The sequence below is a fragment of the Nothobranchius furzeri genome, chromosome 12 (assembly GCF_043380555.1).
Source record: "Nothobranchius furzeri strain GRZ-AD chromosome 12, NfurGRZ-RIMD1, whole genome shotgun sequence".
NCBI lineage: Eukaryota > Metazoa > Chordata > Actinopteri > Cyprinodontiformes > Nothobranchiidae > Nothobranchius > Nothobranchius furzeri.
In genome coordinates this window covers 19,858,342-19,877,537 of record NC_091752.1, presented here as the reverse complement: position 1 = coordinate 19,877,537, position 19,196 = coordinate 19,858,342, and the positions used below count along the sequence as shown (strand labels likewise).

The 19,196-nt window shown below is 41.2% G+C and overlaps 1 protein-coding gene across 4 annotated transcripts in view; it reads right to left on the bottom strand.

The window, feature by feature from the left end:
- The window catches only part of LOC107375715 (semaphorin-4G), a 54,001-nt gene that overhangs the window by 24,672 nt on the left and 10,133 nt on the right, over positions 1-19,196 (bottom strand). The window contains exon 1 of one of the 4 annotated variants that reach the window (XM_054750125.2): positions 45-18,685. The exons of the other annotated variants lie outside the window; for them this stretch is intronic. Within the exon in view, the coding sequence (XP_054606100.2) occupies positions 45-72 (28 nt within the window). The 5' untranslated portion in view covers positions 73-18,685. Of the gene's footprint in view, positions 1-44; positions 18,686-19,196 lie in introns of those variants that run through there. 4 annotated transcript variants of the gene reach the window in all.

The window sequence follows — 19,196 nt, the reverse complement described above, 5'->3', positions numbered from 1 at the left end:
GTAACACATAAGGGAATCTATGTGGGAAAAAAAGCATCTTTAACCTTCCACTATTCTTCCAGTTCCTCTCATTATTTCAACAGCATATCCCGGGCTTCTTCCGGCTCTTGGAGAGTACGGACGCTTTTTCTCCTCTCCCCTGCTCCTCCCAAGGCTCTCTGTCCTGTCTGCCTGTGCACTGCGCTTCTCTGCATTTTTTCTGGAAACTGGAAATTATTAAACATGGATCTGGTCAGTTGGTCTCTCAACGCGACTGACAAAACTTTTTCAACGATGAGAATGGGAGAAGGGGCTCCCGGTTGCCCCTCTGGGACAGAGCCAGGTGGGCATATCATGGACTCCTGGAAACAGTGGAACTTGATCTGCCTCTCCCAACTGTCTGTAGAGGATTCTGAAGATGTTTGGATATTCGTCGTTTTGGTGTCGGGATTCCTGCTGTTTGGCCTGAGCAGTTACCTGGCATACCGGAAAATTAACGGGCTTTCGAGGAATATTGGCTTAACCCCGGAGCTCAGGGATGGAATGCATTGCACTGTAAACTCACAAACTCATATAATTGTCGAGATGAGTCGTAAGCTTGGAACTTTGGCTGAGATTCAGGCTCTGGCACAGAAGGTTGATTCGATGAAGGAGAGAGTTGACGGATCAGCACGAATCGGAATAGATTGATAACGCCATTATTGGACCTGGATGGGTTGAAGACCAACAGAACTCAAAGGCAGAGAGGAAATTATCTCTGTCTGTCCCCAAAACAATTTTTATCTGAATCTGGTGCCCTTGGAGCCTGTGAGGCTGAAGTGATAACTCCCCCCTCAGACGAAATGTGGAATGTTGCCATCACTATGGAAACCCTTTCTCCCTATCCCAGCCTGGGCGGGACTGTGACCGGTGAAGGCCGTGGAACCGTATCTAGGACTCAATGTGCTCTCTAACCCATTGTCTCCCTCCCCTTTCCAAATGGAGGTGATGAGCGCTGCTCCATGCTGCTGCACGCTCTGAAGTGAGGAGAGTCCCAACCCTACCTCCCCACCTAGTGGACACTTATGTTGTGTATCGTCTGAAGTCTGTGTGCATATCTGTCTGAGGTGGTTTTTTGCATAGCAACGCTATCCTCTCTGTCGGGGGTAACTCTGAAGTGCCTTTTCTTCCCCTCCCCTTGACTCTATCATAAAAAACCCTCTTGATCTATTACGGTAGGGAGACTCGCGTTGCGAATGACCAAAGTCACCAATTCTTGTCATGTGTCTATACGTACGTCTGATCTTGGAATTGTGTGTACTGAAACAACTGAATTTCCCTCTGGGATTAATAAAGTATTTTTGAATTGAATTGAATTGAATTGAATTGAATCCCCTGTGTGACCTTGGGATAACAAGGGGGGAAAAAAGCCACATTATAGCTCCACATATTAAATCTCAACACAAACACTTTCCACGGCAGATATTGGTTAGGATTTATCTCTGAGGAAACTTACACAAGTTAAAAAATACAAGCTGAATATTCCTCCTCTGTCCCGGCTGCCTCTGAATAAAATTAATTTATCATCTTTGTTGGTTTTCTGTGGATTTAATCCTAAAATGTTAAAAACAGATATCTGCAAACTAATGAGATTTTTTTCTTCACAGTAACAGAAAGCCACAGAACACATTAGACTCAAGAAGGAGAGAAGGAGAGTTTTTTCAATTAGACCTGACAGCATAAGGCTAAATGGTAAAAATGTCATTGTCAATTATAGATTTCTTCTTGTATGATATTTGATTATTTGCACAGTGGGGATTTAATTTATATGAGAATTTCCTTTATGATATCAGATTATCTTTGAGGTTTTTTTTTTCAGAGCAAATCTATGGAGTTAGGATTGGGATAATATTACATGTAGCTTGTACCAAGTTTTGTGACATGTGACATGTTTTGTACAAGCCCCCATAATTCGGGTCTGGAAATGAAGCAAAACAGGAAGTAACAAAAATTGCAGTTCCACCCTCATCCGCTGGGGGCTGGTGTCAGAAGCGAGCAAATCCTCATTGACTCCCATGTTCAAAATACCAATTTCACAGCAGAAATAAACATGTTAACAGCCTGGTTCCAAAACATGTTTTTTGTTTAATAGATCTAGTTTACACTCATGACAACTCTGAGAGGGGTGAATTTTTTGGTCACGCTTCTGTTTAAGTGTATTAAAAGCCTAAAATTCTGTATAATTAATGAGCATCAGACCCACGTGACAACAGAGCTAGCTCCGGGGAAAGGCCTCAGCCTGAGCCTCGGCCTCGCCTTAAAACTGTTTCGTGATTTTCAGTCTCTCAACTTAGACCATTAGTTGTGGTGTTTGTGCGTTCTTTTTTGGACATTATTGGTGCAATTGTTGGACAAAATGACTTGCTGTGATATTAATTGCACTAATAGAGCGTCCAAGGAGTCTCCACTTCATTTTTTTCAGCAAGTAAAATTATATTTATGGATTTTAGGTCACTGCCGCTCTTGCACTAGCTGAGCTTAGATTTTAACATGTATTGTTTATCCATGAAATTTTAATTTAATAGGGTAAAACCCAGTGCATTTAAAATAATGCTGCACTTTAGAAAATGGGTTGAAATATGACATGTGGGTGGAGCTTGGTTCCGACTGGCGCATCTCTGATCGCAGCGGCGCCTGTCTGCTGCGCGGGCTGCCAGCTTGTGGAGCTCTCGGATGGAAACCGATGTTTTCCACCCGGTTTTCCCCAGCAGCAGCTAAATGCATCTCTGATCGCAGCGACGCCTGTCTGCTGAGCGGGCTACCGGCTTGTGGAGCTCTTGGGAGACCTCTGTGTTCCACTCGGTTTTACCCAGCGGTCAGCCTGGCGTATCTCTGACTCAGAAGCTCCGGTATTGTGCACAGTTAACTCTGGTTGTAGCTAGGTAGCTACGTCCGTTATCTTAGCTCCCACCTTCGCGTTAGCTTTGGGTTAGCTTGTAGCTACATTGCTTCAGTTCGACAGGTGTCGTCATTTGATCCCAGCCTTACAGCCCCACCCACAGCTCCACCTCTTTTCCTTTTTTTGGAATTGTCTGGACTTGATGGAACCTGTGACACTAGGGTTGTCAACCGTCCCTTGAAAAACGGAATCGTCCCGTATTTAGAAACAAAAGTACACGTCCCGTATTGAGCTCAAAAGGGATGCACTTTTTCCCGTAATATAGTGAGGATCAAAATTAGTCTGTAGTCTATTATTGGAATTAATGCTTTGTTTGAAAGCCAGCCCTTCGCCTGCTCTGTGACCAATGAGCTGACCGCATGCTTGCACACGAATATGACGATACAGATTACCGCTTATTTCATTGGTCGAGGAACGGTCGCTTGGGGAGAAGATACCGGAAGAACACAGACGACAGCAAACAGCATGGCCAACAGGGAAACAAACGTCGACACTGCTGTACAAGTCTCGGACGACAGTACCCCCGAGAAAGAAGAACAAAAGGCTTCAAATATACAGGGAGGAATGGGAAAAGGAAAATTCCTGGCTGGAAAAAGTGTGCGATAACACCTATAAAGCGCACTGCACTTTGTGCCGGCGCAGTTTTTCCATAGGCCATGGTGGACTGACTGACCTCAAGCAACATGCTTCTGGTAGTAGCCACATGAAAAACATAAAGGACATGAAAGCACGAGGAACCCTCGATCAGTTTGTCATCCACAAGGTCACGGCAGAAGCAGATATGGTACGTAAACACTGCTTTTTTTAACCCTCTGGTTAAGGTGAAGGTATTTATAGGAAAAAAAACACTGTGTTGGGGCTTGTTTATTATTATTTTTATTATTTTTGTTGTCTGTTTTTTTTTTCGTTTGTTTTTCTTTTTTGTTTATATTTCAACTTGGGTGTTTAGTTTTGATGTAGCCTAGTCTTGGTTTATATGTTGTTAGGATAATTTAAAACTAAAAGAAAATTAAAATGAATGAGAGGTAAAACTGAGGGGATAGGCTAAGTGTATACTTCTGCCTACTCCTTTTCAAACAACAAAAAAGTTTACGGTAATACGGGCATGTGCAATGAATATCTGTGGCATTTGGCCAGAAGTGTAGCTATACAGTAACACACACACACACACACACACACACACATACACACACACACATATATATATATATATATATATGTATATATATGTGTGTGTATAAAAATATATCCTTTACAGGTGACTGCTGCAGAGATAACCCATATCTACCACACTGTAAAGCATGGTTTAAGCTATAACTCAGCTGACTGTGCACTTAAACTGACTGGACGAACGCTGAATGACTCCAGTATTGCAAAGAAGATGTCCTGTGGTGGGACAAAAGCTGAAGCAGTTGTCACAGATGTCTTGTCTCCAAAGGCAATAGAAGAGGTGATCAAACAATTGAAAAGTTGTGCAACTCCACTCCCATTCTCTCTTCATAATGATGCTTCAAATAAGGGAAATCGGAAAATGTTTCCCTTGGCCTTGCAGTTTTTCACACTAGAGACTGGAGTTGTCAACAGGATATTGGATTTTATTGAAAATCCAGATGAGTCTGCAGAGGGAATAGTAAAATTAATACAAAGCTCTCTTGAAAACGTGGGGCTATCCCTAGATCAGGTTTCTGCATTCAGTACTGACAATGCAAATGTCAATTATGGCATCCACAACTCAGTCTTCACAAAATTGAAAGAGACCAACAAGGAGATCCTTCGTGGCAACTGCCATGCACATATTGTCCATAACACTGTGAAAAAAGCCCTGGACAAGCTCTCAGTTGATGTGGAAAATATTGTCCTTAAGATATACAGCTTCTTTTCCACCTGTGCCAAAAGAAGAGTCCCTGAAGGAGTTCTGTGAATTTTGTGACGTTGAATTCCATGATTTCCTGCGCCTTGTTGTGACGAGATGGCTGTCACTCAACCCTGCAATCGCCTGCCTTCTGCAGAACTGGGACCCGCTGAAGTCGTATCTCATCAGCATTGGTCTGGAATGTCCAAGGAGCCTGAAGGAATTGCTGAAGTTGACAGAAGATGCAGCTGGAGTTGAGCGAGAGGCAGACATTGTGGAGGTCTACCTCCTCTTCTGTAATAATATCATGTGTCTGTTTGAAGAAGTGGTGAAAAAAACTGGAGAAGAATGTTACCACATCTGTTGACCTCTATTCCATCATGGACTGTTTCCTGAAAAGACTTATTCAGAGAAGAGATGATGGCTTCTACGGATACCTAACAAGACAGAAACTCCAGCATCTCTTGCCATCTGATACTGAAGTTTCCAGGCAGGAGTTTACTGCCTTCCTAGACACTGCCATCTGCTATGTCAGGAAGTAGTTTGACTTCTCAGAAGAAAACTGGCTCTTCCACCTGCAGCCCCTCTCTCTATCATCTGGGAAGATCTTGTTTGATGTCATGGAGAACATCATTGAGTGGCTTCACCTGGTTGGCAGGTAAGAAGGAAACACTTGCTAGAGAAATGATGTTCATGTTTATGTATTTAGCAGACGCTTTTGTCCAAAGCGACTTACAAGTAATAATCGGCATGTTGCCCTTGAGGCTAACAACAACAATAACAACAACAACATTGACATCAGTCATGGAGAGTAAGGAACAAGGAGTGGACGGTAGAGAGGGGGGACAGGTGCAGGGAGGGTGCTAGTTAAGAAGATGCTCTCTGAAGAGCAGGGTCTTCAGGAGTTTCTTGAAAATTGAAAAGGAAGCCCCTGTTCTGGTAGTGCTTGGAAGATCATTCCACATTTGTGGAACGATGCATGAGAAGAGTCTGGATTGTCCTGAGCATGGTGTAGGCGCTAGCAGACGATCCTGTGATAACCGGAGCGGCCGGGCCGAGACGTAAGCCTTTGCAAGAGGATTCAGGTAGATGGGAGCCGTACCATCTCAGACTTTGTATGCTAGTGTTAGCAATTTGAATTGGATGCGTGCTGCTAGCGATATCCAGTGGAGCTCAATGAACAGAGGGTTGACGCGTGCTCTTTTTGGCTGATTGAAGATCAGATGCGCGGTTGCGTTCTGGAACATTTGAAGAGGTCTCACAGTACAGGCTGGAAGACCAGTTAGAAGGGTATTGCAGTAATCGAGGCGGGAGATGACAGTAGATTGCACCAAGAGCTGGGTGGCATGTTGTGTTAGGTATGGTCTGATCTTTCGTATGTTATACAGCGCAAAGCGGCATGAACGAGCAACAGAGGCATCATGATCTTTAAAGCTCAGGTGTTCATGAAATGATAAACCATGTTTTAAAATTAATGATGGTTACAAATAACTAAATAAAATTGCTAAAACTGTAATCACTAACTTTGTTTGGAGTATATATATATACATACAAACAAGCAATCTTTTATACACTATTTTACAAATTCAAACAGTTCATATACTTAATATAAGGATGGATAAATACATAATAAATAAAGTGAACTATTGTATTGTATAAATGCTTTACAATGCAATAAATATACAATAAATGTTTTCCATTTATTTACCACTGTAAATATTCTATGTGGTGCTTATAACCCAGGTTTACTTCTTATCTCCATTGGCAGGTTAAACATCTCTATGGATGAGCTTTATGACGAGTGTGATTGCAACCAGCCTTCTGGAGCACCTTACCAAAGGACCTCAGGAGAAGGAAAAGTGGCAGTCCAAGGGAACAACAGAGAAGTGGGTGGAAATTCTTCAGGCAGCTGACCTCCCCAACATCCAGCCTGTTGTATCCTTTGTACTCAGCATCCCATCTTCCACTGGGTTTGCAGAGAGGATTTTCTCTCTCGTGAAGAATAAGTGGACTGATGTGCGGAACAAATGTTCTAATGAATTAATTAGATGTGAGCTCATTGTCACTCTAAATTGTGACATGTCTTGCTCAAGAGTTTTACTCTGCAGTACTGAAAGACAACTCCTAAATGCAGCAAGATCTAAAAAAAAAATACAAATGGAGATAAAAAAAATAGTCTGTTTTCACAAACGCATTGAGCTTTTGAGTTCATGAGTTTGGACCTTTTTTTTACTTCAACTGTAGGCTACAGTCAAGGCCTTTGAGGCACAAATATGTTTACAGCTTCACCAAAGACTTTCTGTTTGCACTTTTCTAATTGCACTAAATGTGCACTGTTACAGAGTTGTTCTTTCTGTTGTTTTCTATTAATTCATACAATTTTAAGTTAAGCAGAACAGAGTTGTTTTAAAGAGAGAGTTATTTATATTCTAAAAAGTAAAGCATAACAGGCTACCTTTTAAGAAAGAGACCTGCTTTATTGTTTTTTTTATCATTTTGCACAAAAATTTAAGCATAACAGTTTTCTGTTTAAGAAAAATACCTTTGTTACTTATATTAATTTTGTCATTTCACGCCATAAATAAATGGCTAAATGATCGTTTGTTTCCCGTGTTTTCATATCACAAAGAATTTGCATCTTCTTAAACCAACTTCAAGTCAAATAGTAAAAAGAAAAATCCTTCCATACACACAAAAAAATGAGCAAAAAAAAAATCACCATGCTGGGAAGGGTGAAAGCAATCAGGGCGGCCGGCCGTGCCCGCAAGGTGTCCCTTATTTATTTTTCAGGGAGTTGGCAACCCTATGTGACACGGTCAAAATGGCGGTGGTGGGAACCTCCCCTTTTGGCACAAAAACTTATAATTGAAGTCTGTGGACACGAATTGTCCAGTACATATGTCGATGGTTTTGTAACTGTAACTTTTGTTTTGTAGCAAGTAATTCCTGTTTTGTAACACGTAACTTTAATTTTGTAGCATGTAATTCTTATTCTGTAACATGTAACTTTCAGTATATAACATGTGAATTTCAGTACGTAACATGAAACTTTCATTTTGTAACTTGCAGAAAAAATTAATATACAAGTTTCAAAGAACTCTCAAAACACAAATGCAGGATTTGGAGTTTTATTTCCTGATATTCAAACACCTTGCCTCTGATTGGCTAACAGTAAAGCAACACTGACTCTGTTTGCTCTGCAACGTTGATGTTTTATCTCCACAAATATCACAAGCCTGGAGTTCTGTTGTGTGGTGGAGTTGCTAACGCTTCTACTAGCTGAGGCGTGCTCCTGGATCCTAAATCAACAACAGTCTTCCCCTTTGTGAGCCGAGATGGGCAAGTCAATGAACGCTAATATTCAGTGTGACATAGAACTGTCAGGCTTTTCTAAACCGAGTGTTTCCCGTCTGTTTTCTCTCGATGGCTAATGCAAGAAACAGCGGTAGAAGACTACTTTTACATTTAACTTGCAAGTTGAACTCGAAGTAACAGATCGTATTTAAAAAATAACAATAGTTTGTTGACGATTTCGGTCTGTAAACACCAATAAAGTTTGTGGTTTTTAACTTATTTTTACAAAATGCACTTTGAAGAAAACTGAAGTTTGATCATATTTGATTCCCACTTAGTCTTCTCTTTGTTAGTTAACCTGCTTCTTGTTCTCTTAGCTACTTACAACTTGCTTCTTCATCTGTTAGCTAAACAACCTGCTTCTTTGTTTGTTAGCTAAACAACCTGCTTCTTCATCTGATAAACAACCTACTTCTTCATTTGTTAGCTAAACAACTTGCTTTTTTGTCTGTTAGCTAAACAACCAGCACATCTTTGCTCACTACTCTTTTGGCTTTTCCTCTTTTCCTCATCTCTGACTGGCAGCTCCATCTTCTACATCCTTCTCTAAATATAGCCAGTACCTGCTTCTGCAATGCCCAAGCTAACTCAATCTTATCTCATTATTTTGTTCCTAACTTGTCCAACCAGAGCTGTCATGTTAATATATTTCCTCCTGATCCTGTCTTCCACTGTCACTTCAAATTTCATCTAACCGTTGCAACAGAGCAGGTCAACAAAAGCAGTTCTGTGGTTACAAAATCACAAAAATACAAAATGTTCTTCCTTTTCTTTGGTTTACTTACAGAATAACTGATCATACAATACAATTGATCTCTACAAAGAACAGTAAACACACAGCATCACACAGATTTCATTCTTTATTTTATCTTTTTTTTTTTTTTTTTTTTTTTTTGCTTTGTGAATATGTAGTGTTATTCTACAGATGTATTTTGGGGTTTTAATTATTATCAATAAGATGCGATGATTCTATATAAATATAGTGTATCAACCTGATTGATCTTTGAATGTTTAACCAGAAGAATTAGGATTCTTTGTTTATTCAGGGACCGTAAGTACACTTTGTATTAATTCAGACAAAGTCAAGTTTATAAAAAGTAAGGAATTTATTTTCTAAACAAATTATGAGACATGACAACTCGGAAACTATGATACGTGATGAGTGTATGATGTAGTGTAATGCGATGTGTGAATGCGATGTTTTCAGAACCCTCGTATCTGGGAGAAACTGAGTTCTGAGTGTGACTGAATTGGGTGTGCATTAAACTATAAGTGATGGTTTATAAAACGGCATCAGACGCAATCTTGTTTTGTCTACGTACCCCGAGGAGACGCTCTTTCGGATCCGAGATGTCGGGGGTCAGGTTACCCCAAGGTACCGAAGTATGTAGAAAAAAACGCAGTACAACCAGTCAGTCCAGAGTAGTCTCCAGGTCACAACAAACAGGTGGACTTGTTTGCGTCTATGGAAGGACTCTTAAGGAGTCGAAGATATGTCCGCTTTGTTCTGAAAGAACCGTTTGCTGTGTCAGCTGCAGTGTGCAACAGGTTTTGACAGCTTGTCAAAAGATGCGGTGGGAGATGAGTTTTCCTCCAGAGGCCAGTCCAGAGTTCGGCTCAACTGACTCACTCAGGAAGTGAGTTGTTTTAATAATTGCCATATTTTGATTTACTGGCATATCAGAATTTGATATGTAAAGGGGTTTTGCCAACAACCTCAGAAACCACACCTTGCTCAGATATAGGAGCTCTGATTTGTGGGTCAGAAAGCAATGTGTCACGGTATTACTTTAACCTTGTCATTTTGTTATGTATCTGAGTGTGTGAGCTGTCAAGTCACGTACGCTGATTATCAGACAAATATATATTGCAAGGACATTCATTTCAGCCGTATTAATTTAGGCACAGATTAATCAAACATTTCACTTAACCATATTGTCCATTCATTATATGATTATTTTAACACTTTCTTATTTATAATGGTTCATTACTATAAAAGTTCATTCTTCTTGTTCTGTGAAGCGAAGCAGTCTGACATAAGAGGAAGCTTGAAGAGAGACCTTGGTGAAGCAACAGTTTGTTGACAATGTGTTATCGTGTATGCCAGGGCATTGCAGAATCTTTCTTGCAGATTAAAGGCACCAGATGCAGACTTATACAGATACTGAAGAGGTCAAACTGTAGATGAAAAACTGACCATTTCTGGACGCTACAAATATTTCACCTTTCCAAGTCTACAAACTATTCTAGCATACATTTACTTGAAAGGTCAAGATACTAATGATGGTAAAGGCACAAATAGATGTTCTGCGTAATGCACGCACACACACACACACACACACACACACACACACACCAACAATACCCAGCAGTGTAAGTCTTAAACATTTAAACATAAAAGCTGTAAGGATTCCGCTAAGCTTGTGTAAACAGGACACCACTGCCAATGCACCCAGACAGAATAACGACTCATAATGATATCATAAGTACTACTGTTTATGTTGCATTGTGGTATGAAAGTTCATTCTTCTTTTTATTTAGGCATAAAATGAACAAAACAATGTATTTATCATTTAGAAGATCTAGAAGATTTAGTTTATTTTCGTTTTACTCTTTTTTTGTAAGAATAACTTCATACATCCATTTTCGGCCGCGTATCTGGGGTCGGGTCGCGGGGGTGGTAGGTTAAGCAGGGAGACCCAGACTTCCCTCTCCCCAGCCTCGTGAGATCCTAAGGCATTCCCTGGCCAGCCATAAGACATAGTCTCTCCAGACATAGTCTCTCCAGCGTATCCTGGGTCTTTAGGTATCTTTCCAGTTGGACATGCCCAGAAAACCTCACCAGGGAGGCATCTTAACTAGTTGCCTGAGACACCACAACTGGCTCCTCTCAATGTGAAGGAGCAGCGAGTCTACTCCGAGCCCCTCCCGGATGGCCGAGCTTCCCACCCTATCTCTAAGGGAGAGCCCAGCCACCATGCAGAGAAAACTCATTTTGGCCGCTTGTATCCACAATCTCATTCGAAGCTCGATCGGTAAATAGAGAGCTTTGCCTTCTGGTATCACTGCAGACACAACACCAATCTGCTTATTGATCTTGCGCTCCATCTTTCATCACTCGTGAACAAGACCCCGAGATACTTAAAGTCCTCCACTTGGGGCAAGACCTCATCCCTGACCTGGAGAAGGCATTCTACCCCTTTTCCAACACAAGACCATGCTCTCGGATTTGGAGAAGCTGATTCTCATGCCAGCTGCTTCAAACTCTGCTGCGAACCACTCCAGTGAGAGCCGGAGATCACGTTCTGATTAAGCCAACAGGACCACATCATATGCAAAATGTAGAGACTCAATCGTTAGGCCACCAAAACGGATCCCCTGAACACCTTGGCTGCGCCTAGAAATCCTGTCCATAAAAGTTATGAACAGAATTGGTGACAAAGGGCAGCCTTAGTGGAGTCCAACTCTCACCGGAAACAAGCCCTACTTACTGCTGGACTAAGCTCTGGCACCGGTCATATAGGGACCTAACAAGGTTAGGGTTAGAAACGGGAAAATTCGTTGAACCACCTTTCAAGACAGAACGGCTGCTGGAGAAGCATCAGCTCTTTTCTGAGCCCATCCCTATTCAATTCAATTCAATTCAATTCAAGTTTATTTATGTGGCGCCAAATTACGACAAGAGTCATCTCAAGGCACTTCACATAATAAAAATTCCAATTCAGGTCAGTTCATTAAGCCAATCAGAAATAATTTTTCCTATATAAGGAACCCAGCTAATTGCATCAAGTCACTGACCCTAAAATTGAGCTTCTCCGCTTATAGCAGTCTATCAGGGGATGGATGTGCGGGGCCAGCTCTCGATTGTTATCTTAAATCAACAGAGCCCTGAAACAGGTCATTCTACAAGGTACCAAAATTGTAAAGAATAAAACTGCTGAAATTGCTTTATGTGAGAGAGATTCAGCGCAAAGAACTTCATGAACATGTTTTTATCGACCATATAACTATTCTGACTCAAGAAAAAAGTCATAACATGTTTATGTTTATTTATTTAGCAGACGCTTTTATCCAAAGCGACTTCCAATTTATAACCTATAGGGCATGTTGTGATCTGTGGGGGAAACCGGAGTACCCGGAGGAAACCCACGCATGCATGGGGAGAACACGCAGAAAGGCCGCAGCCGAGTTTCGAACCTGCAACCTTCGTGCTGCGAGGCAACAGTGCTAACCACTGTGCCACCATGCTGCCATAATATGTCCCCTTTAACCATTTTTATCATATGTGCTCAACAAAAAATTTGTATAGATATCTCCTTTAGTGTCCTCCTCATGTATACAATTTCCTATGTGCATAAGCCTGCTGTGACGTATACAACAAAAAGTTATTTTCTAATTAAAAATATCTTACAGGTGCTGAGCAGGTTTTACTAAAAGTTGACGGCAACTAAGCTTTTTTAAAGCGAGCTACTTTTTCATGCCTGCCAGGGAGCACTGTAGCTAATAGGAAATGTGTCATACTTCCACCATCCGTAGCCACTTCCCCCTGAGTACTGCTCGGCTATCAAATGAGCTGTCATTAAGATTCCTATCAGCTGCTCTGAAACACAATGCTCTCTTTTCTGTTGAGCACCAGCTGAGCTCAGTTCCTAACCCAAGCTGCTCCCGGGTCTCCAGGTGCTTTATCCTTTTATTCTCAACAGAATGAGAAATAGTTTTGGCTCTATAGGGGTTTTCGGAACAAGAACTTCTACACAAAATAAGAGTCTCATTATGGGAGAAGGAGATACATTTATAGTACAGACAGATCCTACATTTCCTTTGAGCAATCCAAGCATTAGGAAACACTTTCCATGTGTGTGTGGGGGCCTGACAGCTGGAGTCAGGTAACTCAAAACAAACCAAGCTGAGAGCAGCAGAAGGAGATATCTCTAGGCTGGAGTACAGATAAAATCCCAAAGAATATTTTAGCTACAGCTTTCAAGATCGTGCAAAAAATGAAACTTGTTCTGTGGGTAGGAATAATTTCAGCAAGAGGAATTCAAATGATGTTTACTGAGTAAACCTCTCCTGATCAGTTCAGTACACATTGTTCAAAAACATTAACACACACACACACACATACACAAGCATGCACACACACCCTCAGTAAAAACCTCAAGCCATTGAACTGTGGCGTGACAGCACGCCACACGTCACACTCACACGTCAAATGTGTTTAAAGGTCAGAGAGTTTTTACACATGTTAATGAAAGTTAGGTCTGCTGGCTGCTAACAGGAGGCCGATTCGCACTAAACCTGACAGTTTGAAATCAGGGTTTGATGCACTCAAGAGGTTTCCTCACTTTTTGTTCCATCTGAGAACCTGTTCTTTCCTTAATGGGCCAGTTTGTAGCTTTAAAGGTGTAGGACACACAATACATTTGCAGTGGGGGACAAGCTCAGATGTGCCTGTTTCAGGAACTAGCCGAATACCACATCAGAAGAGAGCTTAACACGGGAGGTTTTGGAGTCCTATTTAATGATATTTGGACATCTTGCCTCGGATGCACTATCTTAAAAAAAACTGACCCTGCTCAGTTCGCTGCAGCAATTCAGCTAAGCCAGCCGACACTAAAAAGATGCATTAAGATACCAAGGAATGGTCTACGGACAGCAAAAATGCCAAGATAGCAGCATATTTACCACACTGGATGAGCGTCTGTGATTGCAAACGTCGGGTTCTGCATGGAGTCGCGGTATGATCTGCTTTCTCGTCCTACCTTTACAGATGCAGCAACTCTACAGGTGTTTTGTAGAAAAGTTATTATGCTGCTGACCGCCATGTGCAATCCCTGTAGTTGAAAACAGCCACACACTGAGTAAATGATTAAAAATATGAGCAACAAGGCTACTTTTACATTTAAGCCTGGGCCACACCGGAGGTGGACTTGAGAACAGGAAGCGGGAAGTGACTATTGTGAGTGACTCTATTGTTTATATGTGATCAGACTTGCAGTCGTGTTTTGTGAGACTCTAATTCACTAACAGTGGGTAAGTACGCTATTTATTAAAATATTTTAAGATCAATAGTATTTTAAAGTTATCAAAACTGTGGCTGGGTTTGTGCCGTAAAGCCGTTCCGCGTCGTAATGTCTGATGTAAAGTACTCCACAATGATGTAAACGGCCGTGGCACCGCCGCGCCGCTTGAGATAGAACTGAGGCCTATCTGACGCTTCTGGGACGTGGTACGGCGCTCCCAGTGTGCCCTCTCTCAACTATTAGGGATGTGTATTGGTGAAATTAATGCGATACGACACATATCATGATACAGGGGAGACGATACGATATATCATGATATATTGCGATACATTCAGTCAGACAAAATTAGTGATTTTTTAGACTGAATTTGTTATAGGAAAATTTCAATAAACAGTCCAAACTGATACTTAATGAGCAAGTAACGCCTAAATTAACTTTTTTTTGCTGATAACCAGTATAGATGAGTGTCTAATGGTGCTGTACACATGTGTAATCATTGGTGTGGTAGTTTAGTGCAACTTGCTTCAAATTTAATATGTCAGCCCAAAACCATAATTATATATCCATCTTCAGGTTAAAACTCTGCTCCACATTTATTTAGAACCAGCTGTGGCTGATGGCTAAGCTGAAAAGCGTGACGTTGTCCGCAAATTACTACGTGACTGCACTGCAACTGTCTCCAGGTGAGGCAGCCACAGGTCCACCTGGCTCAGCCAATCACCTGCTGATTTGACACATTAGCGCTGTGTGCCACTCGCCTCCTTAACAAAAATGCCCTCCTCCCCCTTTTCATCTAATGATCACGTTTAACAGGAAAGCCTCCAGAATGCTGCAGAATCTGTGTCTGATTTTCTCCTGAGCGGTAAGTCTTGTGTGAGTGCGTGCTTGTGTGCACGCGTGAGTGCACACGCGCACAGTAACAACTCGTTTATAGATTGAGAAACTCCGACAGCACACTTGGGGGGGGGGGGGTTGCGGTCTATCCCTGCCTCAGTGCCGCTCTCTCGGTCCGCCAGACGGCGCCTCTTTCAGACGCGTTTTCCTAACAGGAAGTGAAGATGAAATACGTCTCCACCCATGCCTTGACCCTCACTTTAACATGTTTAACATGAGGAATCTGAACCATAATAGAGGGATTTACATTTCAATGGTGGAAACAAAATCCATTGCACACTGCTGCCAACTAGCGGTCGGCATTTGAATTGCACCAAAAGAAAAGAAAAAAGACAAATGTTTGCATGAACATTCTTCCAAATATGAGATACATGGCTTTTGAATATTGATATAATTTTGCAGGAAAAATATCACGATATATTGCCATATCGATATTTTCTTACATAAACGGTAATGGCTTCTATTTTAAATGAACACCTTTCTTATTAATTTATTTGGTAAATGATGTAATGAAGTCAATAGAGGGTAAATTGGATTAAATAAATTGCTTAAGAGCTATTTATTTCTATTCTCATTACTTTGTGACCAATAGCTGTAATACTCTATTAATTATAGCATATCACCTTGCTTGGTCTTAGGATGATTAATTAGAAGGTTCTAGGATTCTTTTAATTATTAAGGGATCATCACACTTCGCTTTGATTCAAGAACCAGTCAGTGTTTGCAAACAAATAAGAATTTATTTTAAAAACAATTTTAATCCTTGACAAATGGTTTAAACTATTATTTATTGTGAGTGGATGCAAGCTAAAAGCTGGGTGTCTGGAACTAGGTGTGAATATAGTATTTCAGAGTCAAAATCTCCCCATCTCAGAGAGAGGTGAGTTGTGGATAATAAAAGAATTTGGTTTGCATCTGAGCTGTAAGCTGTTCTTATCAATGTAGTGTTATGAAGCTTATAATGGTCTGCCCTTAACAGCTGCCCCTTCACACAGTAACATCACCAAGGTCGGACGCTTGGTTCAGTATGTTTACATTCCAGGAGAAGAGACAGAAGAAGAGAAGAAGAACGCTTTTCTTTAATTAAAGTACTTTATTTGTGATAAGCTAATCAAAGCATATGTTGATCATTAATAATCAGGTGAATGATCTGTGAAATAAAGTTGTCATGAGTTATGTGTTTAAATGAATAAACAGGACTGCACCAGACAGACTGATATACATTACCATGGAAACGCATGACACATTATTCTCAACCAATCAGAACTTTCGTCTGTCGTAGAGAGAATCTGGGATGTTTACTTAATGTGTCCAATCCGGTTTACTAAGATTGGTAAACAATTAGGAGATATAAAAGAAGGCAACGCCATTTTATGTTTCAGTTCCACGTTAACATCAGCTCTGTTCGATCCGAGCTCCAAAGGAGTTACATCATACTCTCAACATTGTTTTCAACCAGCTCTCAATCCATCACCGCCAAAGAGGAGTACAGGCTGGCCAGCTGTACTTCCTATATTAAGCTGAGAACTGTTCAAGCTGGAGATTTCCGTCGTTTGAATCAACGAGACGACGTTCCTTCAAAATAAGAGTGAACTTGCTGACGCCTGCCGACTACTACCGGAGTTATCCTCAGACGGGCTTTGTAGTGCTGCGACCGCTGTTCCACCAGCTCCAGTACAACCGAGGTCTTAGGACCTGGCATTTCCTGATCTACACGGGAGGCTCCATATACGGTACGTGGTCACGGCAATATGGCGGCTCATGTCATCAGCTTCTGAAGCCTCGTGGTAGCCTAGTCATAACAAACCAGATTCGCTACGTCAGCCTAGAGATTCTGAACAAAACACACACCCACACACCAACACGAAACATCCAAATCCATATGCATTCATCATTGAGATAGTCCTGGTAGATTGTAAGAATTTATAATTATAGAAATTAAAGATTCTTAAACTATCCCAACTCTCTCTCTCTTTCCTGTCTCTCAGTCAATACAAAGTGTTTAAGTAAACTCCCTGATGATAAAAACGACCACTTCTGATTGATTACTTAGATCTAATTACAGTGTATAAATATACAAAATCAGATCATTAAATTATCTAATTACAGTGTATAAATATACAACTTCAGATCATTACATCAAACTGCATACAGACGCTATCTCACTGTGTTCTACGTACCCAAGTGGAGGCGCCCTTGCGGATCCGAGATATCAGGGGGTTGGAGACCCCGGGTACAGAAGTCCGTAGACTAACTCCTGGTACGACCAGGTCAGCCCAGGATCGCTCCAGGTAACACAGGTGGACTGGATGAAACCAATCGTCTCAAAACAACTCTGAAGGAGTGTTAAAAAATCAGCTTTGTTCTGCAGGAAAAATCTATTGTTGTCCTCAGCATTGCAGGTGCAAAGATTTAAGGGTTTTGACAGCGTGTCAAACTTCTTCCTTTGAGTTGGAGATCTGCTAAGAGGTGGCCGGTCTCCGCTTGCTCTCCGAACTCTCGTTCTGTCGGATGTTCGGACTGAACCGAGGAGAAGCAGAGCAGCTCGTTTATATAGCCCGCTGTTTATCTATTACCAAAGTTATCAAGAATTCTCAGAACGCATACTCTGTGATGCAGAGTCGCTGAGTCTGCTAAACAAGGTTAGTTTCTGTGTAATGCTTCTTAATTTAGCTTTACTTCTTGTCTGGTGTGAGTGATCTAATCCAGTAAGCATAATTAGCATCATTAAACAGATTTGTGAAACATTTCATCATTTATAATTATACATGGCAATATTTAGTTATTATTAATTGTAAGATCTTCTTTTCTTCAAGGATTATTCTGAAATATAAAATGATTACTTATATTATGAAATCGTCTTTTCTTCTGGGAATAAAAGTTTACTTTAGGAGTTCTCTTGTGAGGAACCTTGGGGAAAGGAATGCTACTGTTCATCTTTATTATCTGATGAAGCTTCAGTTCAGCTGATGAAGTCATCTGATTAAAGAGCCTGTGTGCAGGCATTCCATCTCCTGTCAGGGTAAAATACAGCAGAACGTGTGTAGCCAGGGTTATTTGCTCTGGCCGTGCATATGAACTGTGGGATCTCAAAATCAGTCCATTTGGTGACGTTACAATGACTACTTACTTTTACATATATTCCTAATATTACCACGTTTCTTATGTACTTCCTAAACAAGTGATGCTTTACGGCAAATAAACAAAAGAAATGAGATAAATAATAAAGAAAGAAACACATTCATGATTAAAAATAACTTAAAAGAACAACTCTAGTGTGTTCTCTCAGGAACTCAGGAATCTTGGCGTGACCTTTGACCCAGCTCTCACCCTGGATTCTCATGTCAGTTCTCTTGTTCGCTCTTCCTTCTTCCATCTCAGGAACATTGCTAAGCTGAGTCCCATTCTGTCCCGCTCTGAACTTGAGACTGTTCTCCACACCTTCATCTCCTCACGCTTAGACTACTGTAACTCACTTTTCTCGTGTCTGAGCAGAACCTCCCTGAACCGTCTACAGGTGGTTCAGAACGCCTGTGCTCGGCTTCTGACCAAGTCCTCCAAACACACCCACATCACCCCGCTTCTCCTCCAGCTTCACTGGCTGCCAGTCAACTTCAGGGTTCATTTCAAGATCCTGGTTCTGGTCTATAGGGCCTTACATGGACAAGCACCATCTTACATTGGTGATCTTCTTAGTCCCTACACCCCCAGCAGGTCCCTGAGGTCCAGTGATCAAAGCCTACTGGTTGTGCAGCACCAGGCTAAAGACCAAAGGTGACAGATCATTTGCTGCTGTGGCCCCCAGACTCTGGAACTCTCTCCCCCTGAGCCTGAGATCAGTGGACTCAGTGGTCTCCTTTAAAAAGCTGCTGAAGACTCACCTGTTCAAGCTGGCTTTTGTATGACATTCTTCACCACTCTCTCTTTATTCTGCTCTCCCAACCTATTCCACCTTCCTCAGGATCCACTGATTTCCCTCTTTCCTATTCACTCTCTCTTTCTTAACATATTTTTTAATCACAATTGTATATTTTTGCTCATTTTAAAAATATTTTTAACCATTTTTTAAAATCTTTTTTGTATTTTTACATTTTTTGTTTTTGTGAAGCGCCTCGTGATTTTTATCTTGAGAGGCGCTATAGAAATGATATTTTCT